This window comes from Chamaea fasciata, unplaced genomic scaffold (genome assembly GCF_029207755.1).
Source record: "Chamaea fasciata isolate MVZ Bird 193981 ecotype frontalis unplaced genomic scaffold, bChaFas1.0.hap1 SCAF_6, whole genome shotgun sequence".
NCBI lineage: Eukaryota > Metazoa > Chordata > Aves > Passeriformes > Sylviidae > Chamaea > Chamaea fasciata.
The window spans coordinates 9,489,950-9,515,502 of record NW_027094091.1 but is presented as its reverse complement, the minus strand read 5'-3'; the positions used below and the strand labels follow the sequence as shown (position 1 = coordinate 9,515,502).

The 25,553-nt window shown below is 39.7% G+C and overlaps 1 protein-coding gene across 3 annotated transcripts in view; it reads left to right on the top strand.

Moving 5' to 3' along the window:
• CTNNA2 (catenin alpha 2) overlaps positions 1 to 25,553 on the top strand; it is a 466,643-nt gene that overhangs the window by 333,739 nt on the left and 107,351 nt on the right. For all 3 annotated transcript variants that reach the window (XM_066185389.1, XM_066185388.1, XM_066185390.1), the window contains one exon: positions 16,712 to 16,792. In XM_066185389.1, coding sequence (XP_066041486.1) covers positions 16,712 to 16,792 — 81 coding nt within the window. The remainder of the gene's footprint in view (positions 1 to 16,711; positions 16,793 to 25,553) is intronic.

The following is a 25,553-nucleotide window of genomic DNA, read 5'->3' as shown; positions in this document are numbered from 1 at the left end:
AAAATACATTTTTGTAGAGCAGAATGATATTAGAAGGAGAGAATTTCACTAGGAGATGCTATTTGTTGTAATACAGTACTCTGAAGTTCATCAGTCAAAGTGAATGCTGGCATAAGCAATCGTTCTACCAGCCTCCTTTTGTTTTTAAAAAAGCACACTTTATCAGAATTTCTACTCTTTAGCTATATTAAATGATTGATGGGCACTCTTCTCTTGATTTAGCAAGTCATCTAAGAAAAGAAATTTCATTTTTGGGCTTAAAAATATCTGCAAATGTGTACACACAGTTGTGCACTTAAGGCAATTATTTTTTTAAAGAAATAGATCTGTGTCTAAAGAGAAGCTGATGAAATATTAACTTTGTAAACTTATTCCTTTTGTTTTCCCATGAGCATGTGAGGTTAAACAGGCTCACCAGAGACGTTTATCAGTGCCATGTCTGACGTGGGCATGGATTGGAGGTTGTCCACTCCCTGTCCATGCCCAGCAGGAATGCAGCCATCAGGGAATGTGACAAAGTAGCATTGGTGACTTGGTGTCATTTTCCTACATCACGGGGAAGCTTCCAAAATGACTTGGCATTTTTACCTCTAAATACAGGCTAACCCCACCCAAAAATTACTGTATTTGGAAGTACACACATTTATAAAATTATTTTAAACATTATTGAATCATAAAATTTAATTATTTAACCAATTAAATAATCAAGTATTAATAATGGAAAGCAATAACATGCAATTCCCAAACTGTATCGAAACTAGGGCGTTCTATCCATTCCCCTCCTGATGCCAGAGAACAAGCCATGAACGTAGCTTGATATCTCAGCAGAGCTGACTTGATCTATTTAGAGGCCTGTTCGGCATCATTTCCAACTGCTTCACAACACTGACTTGTTAAACACTTTCCTGTGGCCAGCCCTAGTCAACCCATCTGTGCTCTGTGAAGCTCCTCTGAAGGTCAGACCTCAAAGATAGTTTCAGGACAGATGCCAAAATGAGTTTACACTCTGTAGATGCACTTTTGCTCTTTATCTTAGGCGGCCACTGATAGGCTCTGAGTGTTCAGAAGTCACAGCCCTGCAAACTATAATTTGGATATCCATGCGATATTTATCCTCAGTAAATAATGCTTTCTGATCTTTTTGCAAAGAATCTTTTATGTCTATGAACAAAATAAAGTAAAAGCTTGTATTGCATGTTGTTGAAACAGATTATTAAGTAAAATACAAAGGAAAAATAATCATGCTTGTCAGCTGTTAAACCTGAACTAGGATTCTCTTATTTAATCTCTGCTATCTCTTGATTTTGATCTGGGACTGAATTTCACATGAATGCTGCATAGATATTTTAATGTCTGTGTAATTATCCTTTAAATAGACAGCAGTATTTAGCCAGGTCATTACAACCGATTTTGGTCACCTTTTGTCTTGGGGAAAGCTCCTCTTTGATTCTTAAATGTTTTTTCCCCTTTCTACTCCTCAATCCTTGCAACTTTTAATAACAGTTGTTAAAAAAAATAGAAAAAACAACCTTTTCTTCTTGCAGCCTGTTTTTATGTATGTAGGTATTAATTAATGACAAGAATTCCCTCTGTTCTCTCAGAAGCAAGAAGGGTATTTTCCCACCCCATGCTGTGAGGTAACTTTTTGATTAAAATAACCTTCTTTTACCAGTGGTTCCAAGAGTGAGGGACAGAATGGGTGTGCGGCATGACATGACTGAAAGACAAACTTAAAGCAAGCGGTGCCATGCATTGTTCCAAAATCAAATCTTCCTGGAGGTGCATCCCTCAACACTCACAGGAATGCTGGTTTTTGGCATAGGAGATGACAACTCCATCCTGCATTCCTTAAAGGGGGAACATCATCCAGATATATTCGTAATTTGCTGAATTTGTAGTGATGAACATGGCAGTGCTGGGTGAACTGCTGGACTCGATTTTCTAACATTAAACATTCTGTGATTTCCTGACAGCTCATGAAACTCTAGAAATTCTCCTCGAAACCCTAGCACAGTACAAATAGTGGAGCACAGCAGAGTTTCACAGGTTGCGTCTTTGCACTTCTCTCCCACATACAAAATCATTAGAAAAATAAAGTCTTCATTCCTGTGATTGCTCCTGCAAGATAAAGAAAAGAGGAGGAAAAAAAAAAAAAGACTGTTCACTTTATACTGGAGAGGTAATATGCATCATGGCACTGCTTTGAGATGAGATGCTTCCTACCCATTTCACACTTTAGAAATAATTACTTAACACAGTTCAGCCCATTTTATTCACAGTCACTTTTTCTCAGTAATTTACTTGGTAGTTCTGAAGTGAAAAGCATCATGCGGTGTGGAAAGCCACAGAGCTTCTCCTGCCGAGCTTTAGTTTATTTTTTTTTTTTTTAATTTTCTTTAGGTGTTTGATCATCATGGAATTGACTCACCCTTAACACTAATTGCCATACTGAAGAAAAATTCACTAAAATGTAGTCTATTAGAAGCCAGGGCTGGGAATTAGGAGTAGAGTCAAGTTCCCACAGACTGTGGATTCAGTTGTTTCTCCTCTCGCTGCACATCACGACCAAGAAGTTGTGAAGAAGTTCCTCATGTGCAGAAGTTCCTCAGTTGTTCTTGTTTTAGTGAAATAATTCATTTTTGTAGTATGCATTTATTCAATTATAATATCAAAGATAATGGCAGTGGAATGCTGTATTGTATTAATACAGAAATTGATATCGAAGTCACAGAAGGGCCAAATTGCTGACTTATTGAAATAACACTATTTTGAATGGTTGATATTCTTCTATATTAAAAATAAGTCTGATTTATAACATCAAGTTTTTTGGGAGGGAAAGGATCAAACCAGATGTAGTGGTCAGTCAGCACTTTTAGCACGTGCAGTTAGTTTTGTAAGTGTTTGTAATTAAAAGGGGTTCCAAATAGCTGCAGCTGTCTGTGGCAGTGCATGATTTGTACTGAGACTTGCAAACAGCCCTGTTTGTCTTGACACAAACCATTACCCATTCCTCAGGGAAAAATCTCCTGCAGAGAACAACTCAGTGCAACCTCAGATCTGGAGTTCATCTCCAAAGCCAATATTGATTGCCAGTGGAAGGCATATCCAGGGTGATTTAAGAATTTCAATTCCACAGACTTTCAGACCTTTTAAAAATGTACACATGTGTCTCATTGGATGAAATTTCAGAAGGATCTAGGTGACTTGGATGGATATAAATAACTTTGGAGCTGACAAACCAAATCCAAGCCTGTTTTAATGTTCTTTGGATGGCTGGGCTTCCTCTGGCACCTCTGAAGTCTCGTTCAGTTTCATTTATGAACATCAGAGTGAAGGTGGTGCCAATTAGCATCTGTTTCAAATTTATTTCAGGTCTTGCACTGGAACCACAGGTTTCAGTCTGCTGTGATTTCATTTAACATTCCTTAACATTTTTTCCACTTCATTTCCTACAAGAAGTCTTTGTGGCAATCTACCAAAAGAACGAAGTTGCTTTTAACCCTTTCTGAGGTATTTTCAGGGTTTTAGTAGTGCCAGAAAATGAAGGTGTGGCAAAGAAGCTTGGAAAAATAGGATTAAAGTTTAATTGTCGCTATTTTAAAGAGCAGAGTATCAACTGTTCAGTGGTTTTGCATGTTGCATATTCACATACTTTCTTCCTTTCCCATTAGCTCTGAGATGGGCTCCAGTGGAACTTTCCTTAGGAATTTCAATGCCATCATTGCCAGCGGGGCAGAGTTAACTCGTCACTACTGCACAGTCATAGTAATAACTCTTTTTGGAGGCATTTATGTGCTGTGCAGAGCTATTCATTCAATTACCCTGTGGACCAGGCAGAGATGGTCAAATTAATTACTATCTCATGAATATAGAAGATAAAGGGCCAAATCCAATTAAAGACCTCCAAGTCTCAGAGCTCAGAATTACAAGATGATCATTTTAAGTGATTTTACCACAGGGGCACCTAGACCTGGGCTATGCATTGTGGCTCTTGAAAAAATGAAGTCACCTCATTCCAGGAGATTTGCTGTGCTGAGTAAAGTCCAGGCCCCCATCTCTTCTGGATCTTAAAAATCCAGTTAGGTCTGGAAGGAGAAGGCTTTTTCCTGCTTTTTTCAGTTCTGTCCTGAAGACATGCATTGATAGGGGTTAAAAAAAATATTCTAATACACATAGAGGTTATTTTACCTCCTATATTTTAATTTTAGTAGTTGAGGATTACATAGGGCTTCAGTCTCCTTTCCTGTCATGGGGATTCACAAATCATGATTTCCTTTACACCTCTGGACTAGGTTCCTTTTCACCTATTCCAGTGAAACCGAGCTGTGGTGCAGATTGGGGTGAAGGAGTCAGAGGGACTCCAGTGCCCACTCCAGCATGTCCCACCTGAGGGCTCCAGGCCGGGATTTGGGGGCAGGTTTGCATTTGTCTGTCCTTTGGAATCCACCGAGTTTGCAACCCTGCCTTCAGCGGGAGAAGGAGTCATCCCTACCCTTCCCTGCTCCCATTTCACCCACTTAATCCAAGTCATCTGCTTGAGGATTCCAAAAATAAATCTTTTATTCAATGGAAATTTGGAGTGTCCATGAAAAATGAATGCTCCAATCATTCAGTGGAAATAATGGTAAAACTCCTGCTGACTTGAGAGGGAGCACAGAGAGGCTTTGTAAATGCACCAGTTATCATTTCAGTAAAGGTCTTTATCTTTATGTATTTAATTTTATTCTAATAACAAAATAAAAGCCAAAAATATTTCTGATATCAACAAGAAAAATAAGGCCTCTAATCAGTCTGTAGAAGTAAAGCATTATTTTATGCCTAATTAGTTTGTAATAGCATTTTCAAAGGGTTTCTTTTTCTGTAAAAAAGACTGTTGATGAAAATGTCACAGAGTTTTTTCAACAGGCTTTTGCTTCAGATATCCCACGTGGACATTCTGTTACTTTGTGCTGGCTTTTACACTAATGCCCAGTAATTGTGTTTCACTTCCTCTGATTAAACTGACAAGTAATTTGAATGGTTATCATTTTAACACATTGATCTGAGGCAGTAGCAGGAATAGACCATGGGTTTGCTCTGTGAAAACAGAACTGGTCTTTTGCTCTTGAATTCTTTTGGATGTCTGGGTGGAGTTTAAAAACTCCTTTTATTTTTTTTTTTTTTTTAAATTTTATTTTATATCATCCCTGTTTCCTCATGGTTGTGATGTCCTACAAAGGAGCATGTGGACACAAAGAAGCCTGTACTAAGAGTGACAGGTTAATTATCATGATGAGGATTGAGTTACTTTCTTTGCTTCATTCATTCCAAACAAGAGCTGAAGTTATGGTACATGTGCAATTAAAACTCACACTCATTGTTTGCTTGAAGGTGGAGTTGTCACAGGAGAGTGTCAGAGTGAAAACCCTTCTTGCCAGGCACATGTCACTGCCCTCAGAAGGTCTGACACATCCATAGGTAGTTGTGGAGGCTGCACAGTAGGTGCAAAGTAGGGCCCAGCACTGGAAAGCAGCAGTGGTTTCACTGGATGCAAGAAACATCACCCAAAATTATATCAAATATTGTCTCACTGTGTACTGTAATTAGGTCTTCAGAGGAAGTTGGATTATTAAAGACAATGCACAGAGAGAAAACCCCTCCCAGGGTGGTCTGGAGGATACTGGCAAGATAAGGGGAAAAGAGCCTAGCAACTAATTGGATAAAGCATTTAGTCCTCTGTTATAAGTAGAAATATTGAGTTGACATTGACTTTCAGCTGCCTGCCTTGATGAACACATCTTTGATTGGACATAAACAAGATTTGTTTCCTCACGGATCACCCAAGGAATATTATCACAATGCAATTAAAAAAAAAGAAATGCAGATGTAATAGTCAATACACATCTCATCCAGAGGTCTATTGCATAGTGACAGATGCAGCCAACCAGTTGAAATCCTATTTTTCAGTGATATTTGTTAATCAAAGCGCTGTAAGCCAAAACAGTTCTGTGCCTCCAGGGCACAGACAGGTGACATTTGGGGGGGTTGAATTCTGATTAATACCTGTCTTTGTGCCACGAGCAGTAATTCTGGACCTAAATAGAGCAGCAGAGTTGGAGCCTCAATCTGTTAGTGAGAAATGTTCATTTGATACCTGTAAATGTGAATGCTTTGATGAACCTCCTGTAGTCACTTCATTTGTCAGAGGTGCTTATTTGGTTAAAAAGCTTCTTTGCTGGGAAAAAAAAAAAAAAAAAATCATAAAGGTCCATGCTGTGGAAGCCAACATTACAAACAAATGTTATCAACTGGAGCCTTTTTCTTAAATACTTAAACAGACAAAAAAGTCTTTGCCTGTAACCAAGGAACGTTATGTGATTCTCCTGTTCCTCCAAGAGAGAGAGAGCTGGAAAATACTAGAAGGATGTTTTCAAGGAATGCTTAGATGTCTCAGGAAGTCCTGCATTTAATTCCTGTGACTCCTAATGCACCCTTTGGTCTAAAACCAGCCAGGAAGAGAAGAGCTACAGGTGCTGTGTAGTGAATTAAACATAAAACTGACAGAAATACCAGACATCAATATCACCTCCACTAAGAGCTCTGACAAGGATTTCCACTAATCTGTGACAGGGACACAACAAAGACTTAGTCAATATATTTCAGGGTTTAGATGCATGAAGTATTGTTCATGACATGTTGTAAGACATTCTGTACTTCTCTATCCCTCCTCTTTTTTAGTTGCCTGTATTGTACCAACTTTTTCACCGACAGAATTTTAACAGAGTGCATGACACAAGGCTTTGTGAACGACTATATATGAGTCAGGAACGTTATTATGCTTAAAATAATAGAATAAGCTTTTCTCTAAAGCTTGTATTAAAGTAGGTAAATTTTGACATTTTTTATTTACATAGTCCTTCACTAAGGGGTATTGATATCCGAATGGAAAGAAAAAATTGGGTACTACTTCCTTTTTCTCATCTTTTTTAGATTAAGAGAAGGCATCCATGAGCAATTTAAAATCAGATTGTAATTTACAGCTGCAAAGCAGTTGGTGGTTAAATGAGGAGTTTGTAGTGGACCCTTTGCAAGTAGAAGTCTGTGAAGAAATTAGAATAATTTTGAATTCTGGAGTAAACATTTCTGACCTTCTAAATGGAAACATCTGCAAGATTTTGCTTAAATGATGAGTGGGGAGATTCTCAGCTGGTGTAAATTAGTGTGGCTTCAGTGAGGCTGATGTTTTTATAACAGTTTACATCATTCACATTTCTTTCCTCAAAAATTCTATTTTTTGTAAGCATTTAAGCGTAACAGCATCAATTTTCTGTACCAGCATCTCCTGAATAGAAATGTGCATAGTTTCTTCTATGAAAACCCTGATGTTTTCCTCTTTGAGTCCTCTGAGTAGGCATTGCAAAGGAAAAGATGTTCTTCAGCTACAAGAAATATTCCGCCAGATTAGAATTCTAATACACTTTGTTATAAAAGCACCCCTCCAACAGGAAGGAATGAGGGGAAGCTTCACAGACATCGGCTCCCAAGGACAGCAGGACAGAAACGAGGATGAGAAGTGGACTTGCATGCTAACACTCCTGTCCCCTGCGTTCACAGCGACAGAGATCACATTACACACACCCCCAGAGATTTCTCGAGGACACATCAGAAAACCTCTCTCAGGTTCTTAGTCTTGGCTCCTCCAGCTGCATTCCCTTGTTTCCCCCCATTATCAGCAAACTTCAGTTCCAAATTAGGGCGATGTTGTTATGTCTATGATCTGATTAGAGAAATACAGATAGAAATGGAGGGGTTTTCGGTTTTCTTCATTGAGTTGTGGTGTTTCTGTGACCCAGTTCTCTCAGCCTTTCCTCACATGGCATTCCCAGTGCTTGGATCATCCTCCTGGCCCCTTTCTGGACCTTTTCAGCCTAACCACTTCTCTTTTGCCTATTTGAAAATATTAAACAATGTTGAGTCCAATATTGATCCCTGAGGGACCCTACTTGTGACAGACTGCCAGCTTGGAAAGGACCTGAAAGTTTAAGATTCAATGTTGAACTGAAATTATGAAGTGTGTTTCTTTCAGACAGGGGGAAGAAGGTAGATTTTTTTCAGGACCTCAAAATATTCCATCCTGGGAAGACAGGAATGTCTTCTGCAGAAGCTTGTAAAAAGCATGCCCTTGTTTTCTCTTCCAGAGAATTTTTTAATTCTCCAGAAGAAAACCATGCAAATCACACATTTGTCCCAGATACAATCTCCACCCTGATCCTTAGGAGGGCTGGACACTCATTGCAGCTGTTAAATAGGCAGTTTATCTCATGTAACTCAGTATTCTTTTAAGAATTAATCATCAAGTACCTCAAGCTCCCCTCCACTGTCAATGGAGAGAAGCAATCCCCTGTGAGGATAAGTACTCTGTATTAAAATAAATATGCAAGACAGATGGGTGCTCTAAAAACGCCTGTCACTATATATTGAATATAGAAGGAGTTAAAATAACTAGATTTGATTCAGTATTTCAGAATGGTAAAATTAAACAGGATGGTCCTACCCTGAGCACTGTCACTCCTTTCTGGAGTGGCAGAGTGTGTTACATTATAACCTGAATTTACTTAAATGACACACCTCTTATATGATGGCAGGATATTCTTGCCAAGGGGAAGAATTTCTTATTGCTGCATGGCTTTCACCCCCTGTCAAAAAAACCCCTCCAAACAATGGTTGTATTTTATGTGATAAAATCAATGAGATTGGGAAGTTACACAAGCTTTGTCACTTAGGAAGGTGCCACCAGATGCCTTTTCTGAATTTTCAGTGCCTCAGAATGCTGTAAAATCCAGTCTTGGCTAGTGGGTAGAAGAGCAGGAATATGTCCTCACCACAGTGATCCTTGTTCAAAAAAACACGGAAATACAGAACTATTCAGTGTATCCTCTACAGATGAAAAAAAAAAACCAATCAAAATAACCACCAAATCCAAAATGTTGCTGCCTTCATTCTCAAGAGTGAAAAAGTTCTCCACTTTATGCAGCCTTTAATATCATATTGAATGTAAATTCTTCAGCCAGTTGTTTTTGTTTTGTTTTGTTTTTTTCTTTGGGGTTTTTTGTTTGTTTGTTGGGTTTTTTGGGTTGTTTTTGTTTTTTGGGGTTTTTTAGGGTTTTTTGGGGGGGTTTTTTTTGTTGTTGTTTTCTTTTTGTTTGGTTTTTTTTTGGAAGCTTAGATGTCAGCGTGTGATTATGGGTAAATATCAATCAGTAATAGCAGCTGCCACCTGGGAACCAGTATGGTCAAGCCCTAATCCTAATTGGTGTTTCAAGTCTAGCTGCTGCCACTGATGACGTTTCTGGAAATCTTTGGTTATTGCCAAAAGACAAGAGGTAGCTACAAAAGTGAATTATGCAAAAACAAGAAAAGTACCGACACAAACCAAAGTAAAATACTCCCCTACACATGAGTTTTCCCACTTTAGAGAGGTTAAAAGAAGAAGCTGCACATGGCTGATATTAAACAAACCACTTAATTCACCAATTCACCACTTGAAGGCATTCAGATATTGTGGTAATGTGGCCTGCATAAAAAAGCATACATAAAATATAACAAGAGGCTCTTCCTCAACCAGGAATGGGTACAGTTTTTATGATTTCTTTATTTTATTACATACTTAGTTTTAATTGTGTACAGAGCTAGATAAAACTAGCTTGGATGCAGGCCAAGGATAAGATTTGCACACCTCAGGTACTGATATTGTGTCCAGCTCAGGGTTCATTTTAATTTTATTGATTTTATTTACTATCTGAGATTTCAAGGATGTGGCTTCCCCAGCTTTCTCCATAGCTGTAATTATTCATGCTACCCTGGAACCAGATAGACTCACTGGTCACAGGGTAATTAAACACTGCTGAGAGCATTTGTTTTATTTAAAGAGAACTTACTGTCTGTATCATACATTTATGAGCAGATTATTTAGTGAGTGCCATTCTAGAACTGAGCATCTGTGGAAGGGAAGGGGCTGTAATCCACTGTTTATTTACAAAGCAGCCACGTCCTGACCAAGATGGGATTTCTCTGCATCCACAGCAGGGTGGGCAGCAGGAAATGGGGATTCTGCCCCCCTCAGCTCAGACCCCACCTGCAGAGCTGCTCCAGCCCTGGCACCCAGCAGAGGAGGGAGATTTATGGAAGCTAACATTAGAAACAAATGGTGTTATCAACTGGAGCCTTTTTCTTAAATACCTAAACAGACAAAAAACCTTTGCTTGTAACCAAGGAACGTTATGTGATTCTCCTGTTCCTCCAAGAGAGAGAGCTGGAAAATGCTAAAAGGATGTTTTCAAGGAATGCTCAGATGTCTCAGGAAGTCCTGCATTTAATTCCTGTGACTCCTAATGCACCCTTTGGTCTAAAACCAGCCAGGAAGAGAAGAGCAAGTTCAGAGGAGGCACCAGGATGATCAGAGGGATGGAGCAGCTCTGCTGGGAGGAAAGGCTGGAAGAGCTGGGATTGCTCAGCCTGGAGAAGAGAAAGCTTTGGGGTGAGCTCATTGTGGCCTTACAGGGCCTGAAGGAAACCTGCAGGAAACAGAGAGAGAGAATATTTACAAGTGATGGAGTGACAGGACAAGAGGGAGTGGCCTCACACTGGCAGAGAGCAGGTTTAGATCAGGTATTAGGATGAAATTGTTCCCTGTGAGGGTGGGGAGGCCCTGGCACAGGGTGCCCAGAGCAGCTGTGGCTGCCCCTGGATCCCTGGCAGTGCCCAGGGCCAGGTTGGATGGGGCTTGGAGCAACCTGGGACAGTGGAAGGTGTCCCTGCCCATGGCAGAGGGTGGAATGAGATGGACTTAAATGTCCCTTGCCACCCAAACCATGCTGAAATTCCATGATTTCTATCTTTTCCTTTCTCTGTGATGACTCAGCCTATCTCCTCTGCAACCACCTAAACAAAGCTCTGAAGACCTTACTATGCAACCTTTTTACCCTCTTTTTGTGCAAAATTATCCTTTTTTTTTTTTTTTTTTTTCTCCTGACTAAATAAACAAATTATTAAGAGGACATGGAAACATACAAATTTTAGTTCCACAGGAGGGGTTTCTATAGCAAAATTGAAGCTGGAAAATGGGTGACTGCAGAACCTCCGGTGCAGTTCCTTAGAATAAATTCTAAAACCAAATTAATTTATACGAGTTAAATACGATAAAAATATGATAAAATCATGGAACTGAGTACAACAGTAATTCACACACATTCTGTATGAGTGTTCATACCACACTCCCAAGAGACTTCTTAACATTCAATCCTTTTCAAACTTATTATTTTGAGAAATCTTCTTCAGCTGATCTCTAGAGGAACCACACAGATTCTGTAAAACTTGTTTTCCTGACCCATCCCCCTAGAAAACTGCCAGAATTTTCAACTCCCAGTGAAATTTAGTCTCTACTTCTCCTGGAATATATTGTTTAGCCTTTTCCTGACACAAAATGAATTGTCTTCTGTCAAAAGGGGCTATGTATTGGTGTGTTTAAACCTAGATTTCTGCTTAAAAGCACTGATGCAGCCCATGCCTGTTGTTCAAAATGTTTTTCATTTTAGTACTAAGCTTCTCTTCATCACTTTTAAAAGGGCTATTGAACACTGGCATAGTTTTAAAGGAGTGATGTTCAACATTTAAGGTAAAATATTAGGACAGATACATTTTTGAGCAGCAATTTACACCTTAATAAAACATTGTGATATTGAGGTTCTGAATAACCTGTAAATAATGGAGCCCTGTACCTAGGGGATGATGAAAATAAAAAAATAGATCAGTGTTTGGTAGTTTTTGGATCAATAGATAATCTTTCCAGCTGTCTCCTGGAGGCTAAATTACTTGAAACAGTAGTGAGGGTGTCTTGGACATGCAACACTTGATGTTTTAGGAGATTGAGCTCTCCCAGATATTTTGGCTTACATCTGAAGCAGCAAAGAAAAAAGAGGAATGTCTGAAAATGGTGGTTTCAAAACATCTTACAAAGATTATTGTTAATAATATTGTTACTGTTTAATTGAAAGCCTGAGCTTCTAAATCACAAACTTCAAAGGAAAATCCTGTTCTCTAACAATCACTGCTTTAGACATGATACACATTGGGGTTTTGTCTGTGACATTATTTTGTAGGCCTGCAGTTGCCCCAGTTTTGTGTATTTCTTGGCACTCCATCCCCTTCTCTTATAAGTTACCATTGTCAGCCTTGTTCATCTGGCTTTTTTTTATAATAACGTGCTCAAAGTATTGGCTTTGCTTCTCAGATATCTCTAAGTGATCCTAATTTTTCAATGCAAGGATATTCATTACAACAACATCTGTCTTTATAACAACAATTTTGGTAGCAGTAATTTCATCTGTTTCATGTGCTGAAATTGGAGCTCTGTGATTTCCTCATTAGTGGTATCTGGATTTACTAAAAACCAGCAACACAGTTCCAGTCTGGAGCATCTTCTTCCAAGGTTGACCATATCTCATCTAAAATGCACCGAGTCTCTGTGCTGATTGGCCTGACTGTCCTTGTCTTGGTTCTGTGATATTCTCTAGGGCTAGAAAAATGTCCTGTTAAGTACCTCATGCTGATCAAAAGAGTTCTGTAATGAGCAAATTGTGGCATGGAAATGTCCTTAATAGTTGTGATACATATTTGAGGAGTTTAATATTTTACTCTAACAGTTTAAACTGCAAAAAGGAAAAAAAGGAGAGGGAAAGGTCTTTGTCAAAAGGAAAACCAGTGTTATACCTTAGCAGAGATCTTTCTAGCATTCAGGAGATGCTGAAATTTCTCACCATCGTTAAGTGCTTTTTGTTCTTACTTTATTTCATTTCCCAACCAAATGAAGTTGAAGTTCCCTGTATAAATAAGTCCTAACCTTAAATACCGTGCAGTTTTACCTATAAGGCTTTTCAGACTTTGCTTAATATAAATGACTGTGCTCTGTCCTTGTTGTTCAGGTAATACTGTTGACACTGCTTGAGACTGTAGGCATTTTCTGGAATAACAGAACAGTCAGTACCTTGATTTCTTCCACTTACCAGACGTGGATGTATTGACAGCTTCTCACGTCAGGTGGCAAATCAGGCTTAAAGACACTTGAATATTATGCTCAGGGAGCTGTATCTGGTGTTGAGTGACCTGGGAGGGGACTGCAACCTTGGGGCAGAAATGCAGTGGAAGACCCTCCCCTGACCTGGAGAGTCTGCAGCCAGCACAGCCCCTAGGCAGAGCCTGTGGGAATTGGCTCATCCTGAACTGAGAATAAATCAGATGGGCAGGGAAAAGCTCTGAGGAAATTAGAATGGAAGCAACTTAGACTGAGAAAACTGTTTGAAAATATCTCGAGTACAAGCAGTATGCAAATGCTGTTAATGGTCACAAGAAATCAAGGACTTGATTAATATATTCTCCTGTTGCAAAGTTCTCCTCATTACACCATGAATAGATGTAATTCTGTCCATAGGAACTTGAATACAGATATTCTGGCATTCAAGGAATTCTGTGCATTTCTCCTCCTTCTTCTTTTAACCCAATGCCAGCAGCAATTTTTACTTCCTTTTCATCCCAAAGTATCTTTCTTCCCTTTGCAGAGAAAGATTAACAGAGAAATGGCAAGCGGCTCAATACCAAGTTTTTTCATTTTTTCAGGAAACGAATAAATTCCTTTCTATCCCTTCTAGGAATGAAGGCCAAAAATTTATCACAGAGCAACAATAAAATAAGAGTATTTAAGGACTTAAATAAATAAACTTTAATAAACTTATATTTTCAGCACAGAGCAGATGGTGTTTGACAGACCTGCCTGAAGCTATGTAGCATCACATGCCATGCTAGTTATTTTTCAATAATGTGATTTACTAAACAAATTTCTTTGAAATCATACGATGAAGAAGGGGGTTTGTATACAGACTAAAAGGCAGTAGCCATTTTATAAGTAACAGGTGAAGGACACTTAAAATTCCTGGATAAGTAAAAATGGTGCAGAATGGGGGATTTCAGTCATATTTGTGTGAGTTAAGAAAATACTGCCATTGAGAGAGCTCAGCTGGATCTCTTGTTTTGGTTTAGTTCTCCAGCACATCCCATTTGGCGTCTCAGGCAGCATGGAGGCACGATTTGGGCAATTGCACACAGCAATGTGGAACAGGCTTTGCTCTGTTTTGGACCAGCCAGATGGATATTGACATTTGTGTTGTGTGGCCTAAGGGTCACAGAAGGGTTCCCAGTTGTTTCATGTTTCACAATAGGATGTACCTTAAGGGCCACTGTTTATATAAACGCTGCTTCCTTAAACCTGGAGTCAAAAAGTTACTGGATAGATTTGAGGAGAGGCTTAGGAGAGGTGCTGGATTTAGGCTGCCATGGGCCTGCTCTCAGTGAGAGTTTCCACCTATGAGACACACAAAACACCCAGATTAGGAACCTCAATTACAAACTTCGAGGTCAATCTCAAAATTTCTACTTTTTTTTTTTTTCCAATGCCCAGGAGCCTTTGCCTCTAAATGGTGTACTTTATCAAATGCTTAATTTATTTAGTGTCAGTGTATCCCACAGCTGACTATCCTGGAAGGATTCCCAAGTTCCTGCTCAAGGACAACTTTCTGACCCCCTAAGTGGGTGCCAAGCATTAGTTGCTTGACCTCACCATGTTGGTGGTGAATACAAAATATATTTGCCCTGCATGAGATCAGTGAAGAGGAACTGTGAACCACTTGTTTTATTTGAGAGCTGTAAAATACTATCCCTATGTAGTCTAAAGTGTCTTGGTGTTTGCTCTTTGATTATTCACATTGTGTTAATACCCACGGGAATTTTGGCCTGTTTGGCAAATTATTCCCTGTTATTATTAAAAATATGGAAAGAAAATGTGCCAAACAAAGGTTGTCTTTGCCCTAAAAAAAGTCTTAGCATATCTTCTGTGGTTATGGATCTTTCTAAGCCAGTCCATTAAAGCCTAAAAAATGAGAAGGAGGAGAATAATTTAAAGAATATTAGATAAACTGAATTATTTGACTGGGAAAATAAAGCATCCCAGAACATGAATGTCACGAAGAAAACTTGGTTCAGCAACTGCACAGCGCACTGCTAGAGTAATTTTTTGTTTCTCTAAGTTCTCTTAGAATATAACTCTGTATTCTAACAAACTAGAACCTGGCTGAAACTGGCTCACCTGGCAGTCCCTGCTGTACCATTCCAGCAGTCAGGAGAGTCTTTCGGAACCAAACTTTCCTGCTCAGCTTTATTGTGAAATTTCAGTTTGAAAAACAGGCTCGATTGTATGCACATATGACAGCTGCTGTCTTGAACAAAATACCAGGGACTGAATTCGGGACATCTAAAACCAAAAGCCTGTGCTGACTTTGCTCAGGCTAAAGAGACGTGGCTCTTCAGCTGGGGACCAGAAGAACTCAGTCAAAGGATGAACGCAAGAAAAGTGAGATAAAAATATCAGCGGGTGACACAGATGCCTCCTCTTGTGTGATGGCAAATGCTTTCCCTCTCTGTTTTCTGGTGTCAATTTGTGTGATTAACTCCAGAATTTGTAATGGATCCTTTTTAGAAAGCTAAGAGGTAAATTTATGTTTTGTATTAAATTCTGGTGGCACTTGATATTGTTATGTTTGAATTTCTAAATGAAAAAAGGGGATGGGTTTTACAGATTTCTCAATGATCATAAAAGCTTTGGCCTCATGTCATAATTAGAATTACAGGCAGGAATGAAAGCCTAAAGCAAAGACTGGAACAGAGGCCTCTTGCCAGTGTAGGGCTGATAACTGTGCTGTATGTGTGAGAGGATATCATTGAAAGGGTGTCTTTAATCCCCATCCCACCCCAAAAGTGACTTCTCAATAGCTCCCAGAAACGTGTGTGCTATTAGGCTCAGCTGGAGAGAGAAAATCGCTCTTAATCATATGCAAGGAACAATTCTAAATAGGAGCATTTGAAAACAGCCTTGGGAGGGAAAGAGTACTGCCAGGAAGAATGGAAGATCATTTTGATTCTTGATGAAAAGCTTTCAGAGTTCAATGTGCAAGAGATGTGACAAATCTTTAGAGTTGTTTTAAGAGAAAGGTAATACAGCTAACAAAGTCACTTAATGCTTTTTGTGCCATTGAACCTGAAAACCGTATTTTTCCCCCATTGGTTATGAGACACAAAAGGCTTTTTCCCCCCTTTTTAATCTTCGTGAGGAGTTTTGCTTTGAGACTTCCTGCAGGAAAGTCTTTTAGGTGGATTTCTTCTTTATACCGAACCTAATGTCTGCCAATATGATTCCTGTTACAGGCATAGGGACCATTTTCCTTCTGTCCTCAAGCTGTGTTGCTGCTTATTATCATGTTTAACATTCCCAGTGCTTGGCAGGATGGAGATTAGAAACTCTTAATAATCATTTTATAGTGAAAGGTCTTGCCAGATTTTTTGGAGTATTAGCTATAATATATGCACATAATTTATTGGTGGAAAAGTTCTGAACTCTCCGGTGAGTCACCTTAATCTTTGTTCTTATCACTTTTGGATTGTTTTAAAATAATCTTCTGTGCCTCCTGCACATAAACACGTTAAAAACATTACTTTGGAAATAACAACTTGATGGTAGCAAACAAAAAAGCTGCAAAAATTTCCTTTGATGAATCCTTACTATTTTTTTTTAAAGTTTATATTACCTGGAGGATTTTTCTCTAACTCTATAATTTTGGATTTTTAACAGACTGGAAGGAAGGAGAAGGGAGACCCACTCAACATTGCCATAGACAAGATGACCAAGAAAACACGAGACCTTCGGAGACAGGTGAGCTGTGCTTTTGATAATGCTTCTTGATTTTCCAAGGAAATCATTGCTTTCCAACTTCAGACTGGTTCTGCCACGTGTGGAGGTATAAAGAATTGGTGTCCTCATTTAGATATGGCCCTACATTGCACATGACATTAAGCAAGGTAGCAGCATTTCCTGAGACAAAAAAAAAAGGGAGAAAGCAATGCATTCCAAGTGTAACCCCCAATGGTCTTTCCATGTGGGAGGGGAGGCAGATTGTCCAGACCTTCCCTGCCTTGGCAGCCCAAAAACCCCAGTCATAAAAACACTGGCATATGTGCTTATTTGTGTTTGATTTGAATACTCTCACTGGAGTAAAAGGAGAGATGAGCAGAATATGAAAAAGAATAATTGTAAGAATATGTTCAAAGAGAACTTCTGAGGTACTGTGTTAAATAAGGATCCTGTGAAGATACAGAAGGTCATAATAAATAACAATTTTGCCAGAGAGGTGGATGCCCCATCCCTGTAAACACTCAAGGCCAGATTGGATGGGTCTGAGCAACCTGATCTCGTTGAGGGTGGCCCTGCATGTGGCACAGGGAAGTGATCCATACGACCTTTAAATGCCCTTTCTAACCCCAGAATATCCTATGATTTTATGAATAACTGAAAAACCTAGCTTGAACCATAAATTTTGGCTTTCTTCTATTGTATTTATCATTGTGCTTTATGATAAGAAAGAACGGTTAATTCAAAAAGCTTGAGATGGAAAAGAAGTGAAAGGAGATTGGCAACCAAAAGGGAGAAATCTTTAGGTTTCTCTTTACACCTTCAAGTTAAGGCAGGACAGGTTGCCTCTTTTGACCTCTTTTTTTCTTCCCTTGAGATGATCCTAATTCTGCATTTTCCATAAAAGTTAATAATAATAATAATAATAATAATAATAATAATAATAATAATAATAATAATAATAATATAATTCTACCTGACCTCTGTGAAAATGATCCCAAATCCAGAAAACTGCCCAACCAAGTAAAGATTTAAATGTATCTTCAGGTACCTATTTGCAGCACAGTAGCTTCGGAAAGAGTGGCCCCTGTAGGCATTTTGAAATCACTGCTCTGCACTGCTAAAACTCAGCCCATTTCAGCTCTTCCTTCTTAACCTTTAGCAGACGTGTTTGAAGATGATTTTCTCAGAGCTTATTTTGCCAAATAACAACCCCATTGCAATGGACGTACAGACAATGTGAATCACTGAGTCGCTCTGCTGTGTAAAGCTTGGCGTCACATCTGCTGCTCAGCTAATGACAGAAGAAAAGAGCTCTGCTGTTCTGACCTCCAAATTTGTGGGATCCTCGGCTCTGCAGTGGAGCTGGGACCATGTGTTGCCTCCCACCTCTGTTCCCACTGCTTCGAGGAAGTAGCAGACTAACACATGAGTTAGTTCTGTGAGGCTCTCAGCAGTTGCCTGAATTACTCATCCCTAAAGCCAAATTTACTCTGAAACGTGATATAAAAATGGCACCTTTCTTAATAAGCTGTGTGCTTCTCATGTGTGTTCACCCCCGTGGAATGTTCAGCCTCAGAGGGGTTGGAACTCTGGATGTGGGTAAAGTGAAGCACAGATATTGTATTTTCCTGCTTGGAGATGAAGCTTTTAATACAGTTTCTGATATTTATGGAAGTTAATCACGTAGGTATAATGTTTATTAAATTATGGCAGTTGCTAGTAAACTAATCAAAATTAAATCATAATTGTGCTGGGTTTTGCACAAACGTAGAGGAAGATGGAGTCTGCTTTCAACAATGTTCATTCTGACTGTAAATCATGATCCTTCAGAATCAATGTTGTACTTCATCACATGGATATAATCAGCCCTGTACCTGTGTATGTGTCTGCCTGGGCATTCCCTGCTACATTCCAGAATGTGAGAGTGTCACTGAGGGCTTGGTTTAATGGCTGAGGAGAGAGGCCTGAAGATCCAGAGGAAATGTGCTGCAGTGGAGATTACAGAGTCCCACTGTTTCAGTCTTTCTATTCTGGGCAAAATCATTGGAGAGACAACCAACTTTGAATATCATCATGCCTTTTGTTTTTAGTGAATCCCTCTTAAAGCTTGCTTTTCAGACTTCAGAAGTCTAATGTAAACACCATATAACTAGATAACCAACAACAAACATTTTGATGATGAAAAATATAGATATAGATATAGACAGATTTTTTTTTCAAGCTCCCTTACAAGTCTTCAGTAATCGTCCATCTAAGACTGATTTTTCATTTTCTCCCCAGGTCACTTATCTCTTCATTTCAGAGATTTGATTTCATTATCTGCATAACATGCAGACATGGGAAATGATTGTTGATGGAACACGCGGTGCTAAAATTCTGCCTCACAATTCACAGTCACTTCAATATTTCTTATTCTGATGGAATTACGTCTTTTAAACTTGTAAATGAAACTCTCCTGGGAACTGGTAAACGATTGTGGAGATCTAATTTTATGTCTTACTATAAACTGCCAGTAAGAACATCAACATAAGTCAGACTGAGCAAGTTCTTGGAAGCAGACACATCTCACCAGCCTGTGGCTTACTGCAGCCATTCCTGACTGGATTTTCATGGAATCACAGGGTGGTTGGGTTGGAAAGGACCCTAATACCCATTTCTATCCAACACCCTGCCCTGAGCAGGGACACCTTCCACTGTCCCAGGGTTCTCCAAGCCCCATCCAGCCTGGCCTTGGACACGTCCAGGGATCCAGGGGCAGCCACAGCTTCTCTGGGCACCCTGTGCCAGGGCCTCCCCACCCTCACAGGGAAAAATTTCTTCCTAAGATCTAACCTAGGCTCCTTGGTACAATTTAAACAAGGAGCTACTGGAGAAGGTCCAGCACAAGCCACAAAGAAGTTGAGGAGTCTGGAGCATCCCCCTTATGAGGAGATACTGTAGAAGTTGGGTTGTTGAGTCTGGAAAAGAGAATAAGAGGGTTCTCATCAATCCGTATAAATATTTCCAAGGCAGGGGTCACAGGATGGTGCCAGACTTCTTTCAGTAGTGCCCAGCAACAGGACAGGGACTAAGGGCCCCTCACTAGAACACAAGAACTTTCACCTCAATATGAGGAAGGACTTCTTAATGCTGAGGCTGGCAGAGCTCTGGAACAGCTGCCCAGGGAGAACGTGGAATCTCCCTCTCTGGAGACATTCCAAACCCACCTGGACACATTCCTGTGTCACCTGCTCCAGGTGACACTGCTTTGACAGGATGGTTGGACTGGAGGATCTCTAGAGGTCCCTTCCAGCCCTAAAAATTCTGTGACTCTGTAACCTTGCCCTCTGGCAGTGCAAAGCCCTTCCTGCTGTGCTGTCACTCCATGCCCTTTCCAAAGGTCCCTGTCCAGCTCTCTTGTAGGCCCTTTAGGCATTGGAAGGTACTAGAGGATCTGGAAGTCTTCTCTTCTCCAGGCTGAATCAGCCTTTCATTTTGAACAAGCTGGAGAAAAGCACTGGAACTGATAAAAAGTTGTGCCAGTTGGCAAGATTTGGAATCTCTTTTTCCCATTCGTATGCAAGCCTGTAGTTAAAAAAACAAAGCCAAAACCCAAAATCTAAACAAAGACATCTTTCCCTGTTGGTACAGCAAGCCAGGTCAGCAGCAGGTGCTGGTTGATGCCGATTCTTTTGTTAGTTTGTTTTTCCTCCATATGAGGAAAGAGACCCCCCAACTCCAGAGTTCAAATGCTACAGGTAATCCCAAATTTCAGGCATTTCGAGCGTTGCAGCTCTGGGGTGACACTGAAAGAGAGAGGAGCAGGAGGGACACGCCAGAGGGTTTGGTCACAGCACCTGGAGGCACAGCACGGCCTGGAGCTGTGTGAGCAGAGCTCTGTGCTGTCACCGCCACTGCTGTCCCACCTGCCAGTCCCTGCTGCCATCCCCCTGTCCTTGTCCAGCTGATGGCTGAGCTGCTTCATTCCACTCCAGGTGAATAACCGAAACCATTTGTTTTGCCTTAAATACCACCTATCTGTGCTGCCACTGCAGCAGCCTGCTGCATTATTTCATTTTTTGCCCATTTTTGCTTCCTATGCCTCCAAGTGGAAGGAATTGGACGGAAGCAAGATTTTTTTCACCACCAATTCTCAGTTTATACTGGAAATTATAGTCTCATACAGCTGTTAAGAATTCATCCAACTCCTACAGACTGAGGTTTATGTTATTACTAAAGCTGCTTAGAAATACTGCATGAAATAATTTCCACAGAAAATTATCACTTTCTTAAAAACTGGAAAACTTCCAAATATTATCCATAAATTTAATTTTGAAAATTAAAAAAAATAATAATTATTTTAAAAAGAAACCTGAGAGTGTTGAAAAGTCTACTGTGGATTTTTTCCAGTAGCTTCCAGTTTTCATTATGAAAGTTATTAATTTATTTTTAGCCTAGCATTGCAAATACAAATATTTACATATAAATAAATATTAAAAATTAAACCCTCATTTTTACAATGGCCAAAGAGATTTTCTTTTGTATCAAAGCATTTTGCTAGGTTTTAAATTTTCATGTTAATAAAGCAAAAATGAAAATGTACTGTATTTTTCCTAATGTTGGATTTCTGCTTCTTGCAGAATTAGGCAACTAAACTTCATTAAAACATATTTATTAATAGGAACTGTGGAGTAGAAAGTCCTGAAATAAGTGCATTTCCAGTTGCATTTTGATATATACTTTCGATCATTTAGTCTGACTTCCTGGGCTTTCACTTTAATGGAATGGATGCCTAATAGAAATTAGTCTGATTGTTAGATATCTAAGTTTGGGTGTGCAATATCAAAATTCACTTTTTTGCCACCTGATTATAGTTTTGTGGCCTTTGTGTGTTGTTGAGTAAAATCCAGCTCAACCTTTTGGACAGGTACAACAAAAAGCAGAATAGCGTTGACATCCTCTTAGTAGCTACATACAGGTAGCAGCTAAGATGGTCATTTTGAATATGGAAAAGAGAATTCTTCATACCACTGTCTGAGGAAAAACAATCCACTTTAGCCCTTCTTTTAATCAAAAATGTCCTCTTCTTAGATTGTCTTTCCCAGACAGCATCCTACAAGCCTCTGAGGAGTCCATATTGTGTAGACACAGGACTGAAAACCAAAATTCTGAACATCTGAATTAATGAAATTTTGCTTTCTGTAGCATTGTACTGTCTATTTAGGGCTTTCCACAGCAATAATCTCAGGTCCTTGATTCTCATGTTTTCTCTCAGTTTCTCACCCCCTGCTCATCATTTTCCCTGGTCTTTCCTCATCATCTGAGACACATTTGTTCCTCCAGGTGAAATGCAGAGAGAAATGGGCTGGCACCTGCGTGGGTACTCTGGCCAGCCAGCTTCTGACTTCCCATAACAAATTTCCCTCCACAGGACAGTGATTTTGATCACCCTTCTCCTACCCAGACAATATTCCATCAAACTCCAGCTATTCACCATCCTTAAGACCTTTTCTCTCTGTCAGATGGTTTTAAAATTGGCCAACTGATTAAATATGTGTTTAAAAAGAAAAAAAGGCAGATACACTGTGATGAGCATCATTCCCTCAGAAAACCAGTGCAGAAAGTAAAGCCCAGAGTATGGTTCTGTTCTCCTCTGCTATCTGCCACTGCAGTAACATTGGTGTTGTATAACCATAGCAGGTTGCTGTTCATAAATAAGCCCCTTATGTGATTTCCACAGTGGAATGGAGCTTGTTTTCCTTTATGATTTCCCACAAATGGCTTTCAGGTGTATCTGGGGTTTGTCCTTCTGACTGGTGATGTAATCATAGCTCCTTTGTAGGCTGAACGCTGTAAGATAGGCGTTTCCAGGATTTCTGCATTGGTTTGGATGAGTTTTCCCTCTTTCTAATGGGTTAGGATATTAGTTGCTTCTTTCCAGTGTCTGCTTTTCCCAATAGCCACTATCAGTGTCCCAGGCATGGGGACACACTTTGGGGTATTTAGGATCAGGTTTGGCCATTTAGGCATGAACTAATATTAATAGTGATCGTGCTGTGGTGTCTTTCTACCAGGCACACACTCTGCAGAAGCCAAACTAAAAAAAAAAAAAAATAAAATCCTGGTCATATTTGCCCTTTTTTTATACCCCTAATCAATTCTTTATGTATAATGCAGTAAGTACATCCTTTCACATGACCCTTATGTATATTTGATCAGTCATTTACATTCCCCTGTGCTAGAGATGGGCTCTTGCAAATTCCTTTGCAAGACACTTGGTGGACTCTGGGCATGATTTTCATCAGCCTGTTACCAGCCATATTCTCTAACATCCCTCCCTTCAATCCACAATTATTATATTATCTTCTGGTCACAGAATACCCTGAGTTGGAAGGCATCCACAGTGATCTTTAAATCCTTGACAGTACTGTTTCAGTAGCTGTATTAGGCTGCAATTCAAGCTTGCAAAAGCTTAAAGTTTGATGAGACAAATACCTCCTGTAATTTATTAATGAAAATCTGGTAAAACAAAGGCCTTGGGGACAACATCTTGGTTGTGTTCAGTTTTTTATCAACTTCATAGGTCTCTGAAAGGACTTGGAATTTGCTGTCCTTTGTTTAAGATGGGTTACAATCAGTTTGAACTAGATCCCAGGCCTTCAGCATGTTCTTGGGCTTATTTATCATCTCCCTCTCCAGTCCTTGAGCAGCAGCATGTCTCCATTTGCTCTTTGTGTCACTCATTTCCACGTAGATTAAGCTGTATTGCTGTTTATAAATGATATTTAGGGGGAGAAAAAAAAAAAAAGCTTAGCACTTTGAAGCCTGCCAAAAATTGGTGTAGACTCTAGAAGGACTCTCAGAATAAAAAAGCATGAATATTAACTCGTGGAATTAGACTGACGGGACACCTAAAACTGAAAGAATGTGTTCTGTTGGAACAGATTTTATTGCAGCTAACCCATACAATGTCAATTATATTATGGATAGACACTTACATAATGTTTTCAGTCTGTGGGCTTAAATCTCTCTGCTCAAGGATATGCATAGGTTGCTTCTTTACAGGATGTAAATCCTTTGAGGAAAACATAGGGCATCGTCTAAAGGAGGAAATTTTATCATCTTATTTCAGCAAAGCTTCTGTCTCACACCCAGACCAGATGACTTGCAAATGCTGTAGGGAAGGCCAGCAGCACCTAGAAATTAAATCTTGGTGCTCTAAATCATGATTAACTGACTTAATTTTTTTTGTTTATCCTCACTTTACTATGCTCTGTGAGGACAAGCAAGACTTACTGTCCAGTTTTAGAAGAATAGTCTAAAGCTCAGAAAATAAAGTTACTTCTGAAGGTGAAACTGCCTCACTTGAGGTATTCTGTGTTGTACCAGCATTAGGAGGTACACAGCATCTCAATATTAAGATATAAGCCCAAGGGAAGCATAAGGGCTCAAAAAGCAACCCAAAATCTTCAGTGGAAAACAGTGAACTCAATTCTAATCAAACTCGGTATACATTAAATAACAAACTCCTTTCAGCTTCCCAAGGGCAATGAAGAGCACACCCAAAGAAATAAAAAAAATCACACTGAAGGGGCAGGGGGAAGAGGAAAGAGAGAATGCTGAAAATTCACACCAGCTGATGTCAGTTAGAGAAATCAGGTGGTGATAGAAAGAAGTGGTTTTCCTTCAGCCTCCCTTACAGTCACTGGAGAGTTCATCTCTGGAGGGTCACTTGGGGTTTCAAGGATGTGTTTTGTATGAGCTCTTTGTACACAGGGAGTCGTGAACAATCTGTTTTCTAATTCAGGCACCCTAAAGGCAGGTTTGAGCGAGGAGTCCTTTGACTTTCCAGCTATCCACTGGAGCAGTCAATAGTGCAGCACCAGGTGCATTTCTGGGGTGGCTGGGGAAGGGTGTTTTCCTTCTCTGATGTGCCCTTTGTTGCAAACAAGAGGGCATTGGCTAAGGTTATAAATCCTGAAGGGGGCTTTTTTTTTTTTTAATTCAAGATATAATTTAAAGAGGGAAAGAAATTCAATTAATTAATTAATTGCATTAATTTAATTCAAGTATAATTTAAGTAGGGGAAAAAAAAAGAGAACAAAAAGGTCACAGACCTTCCCAAGCTCACATAACACTGTGAGAGTTTGTAAGAGTGGATGCAGTGTTCTGAAGTTGCAAAACTTCATGCAAGTGTGAAGTAGTCGCAGAATATCCATGCAGGTTGTAACTTCAGAATTGAGTCTTGCAGGAATGTTTATTAAGATTTGTTTTGCAAAGGCAGAGTAGAAGTGAGGTCACACTTAAACAGACGATCCACAGGAGTCAGTGCTGTGTTTCCAAAGAGGAGGTTTTGGCTGTTTCCAAGGAGAAGTGCAGTGTTATTGCTGAGATTGCCCCATTCTGTTGCATGAAAATACATCTTGACAAAATGCTGGCATTTTTTAAAGGCAGCCAGGCACAAATTAATCTAAACCTCTTTGGACCTAAGGCCACCTGTGGCATCAGCTCTTGCTTGTGAGAAACTCAGCACTTTTTCCTTGTTGCTTAATAGGTTTGATCTTCATTTGCAGTGACTCCAGTGCTCTTGAATATGGAACTCTGGAAGCTGCCTTCCCAAAAGCAGTCTATCAAGTGCTATTACAGATTTATTTCTGTGCCAGGGCTACATGTATTCATTTAACATGGGTGCACTGCATTGTGGGGAGTCCTTTTCTAGATTTGCAGTTGTTTTCTAGGTTTTGCAGCCTGTACAAAGGTGTTAGGCTGGAGTTTGGTGTGATCCTGGCTTAGAAGGCAGAGA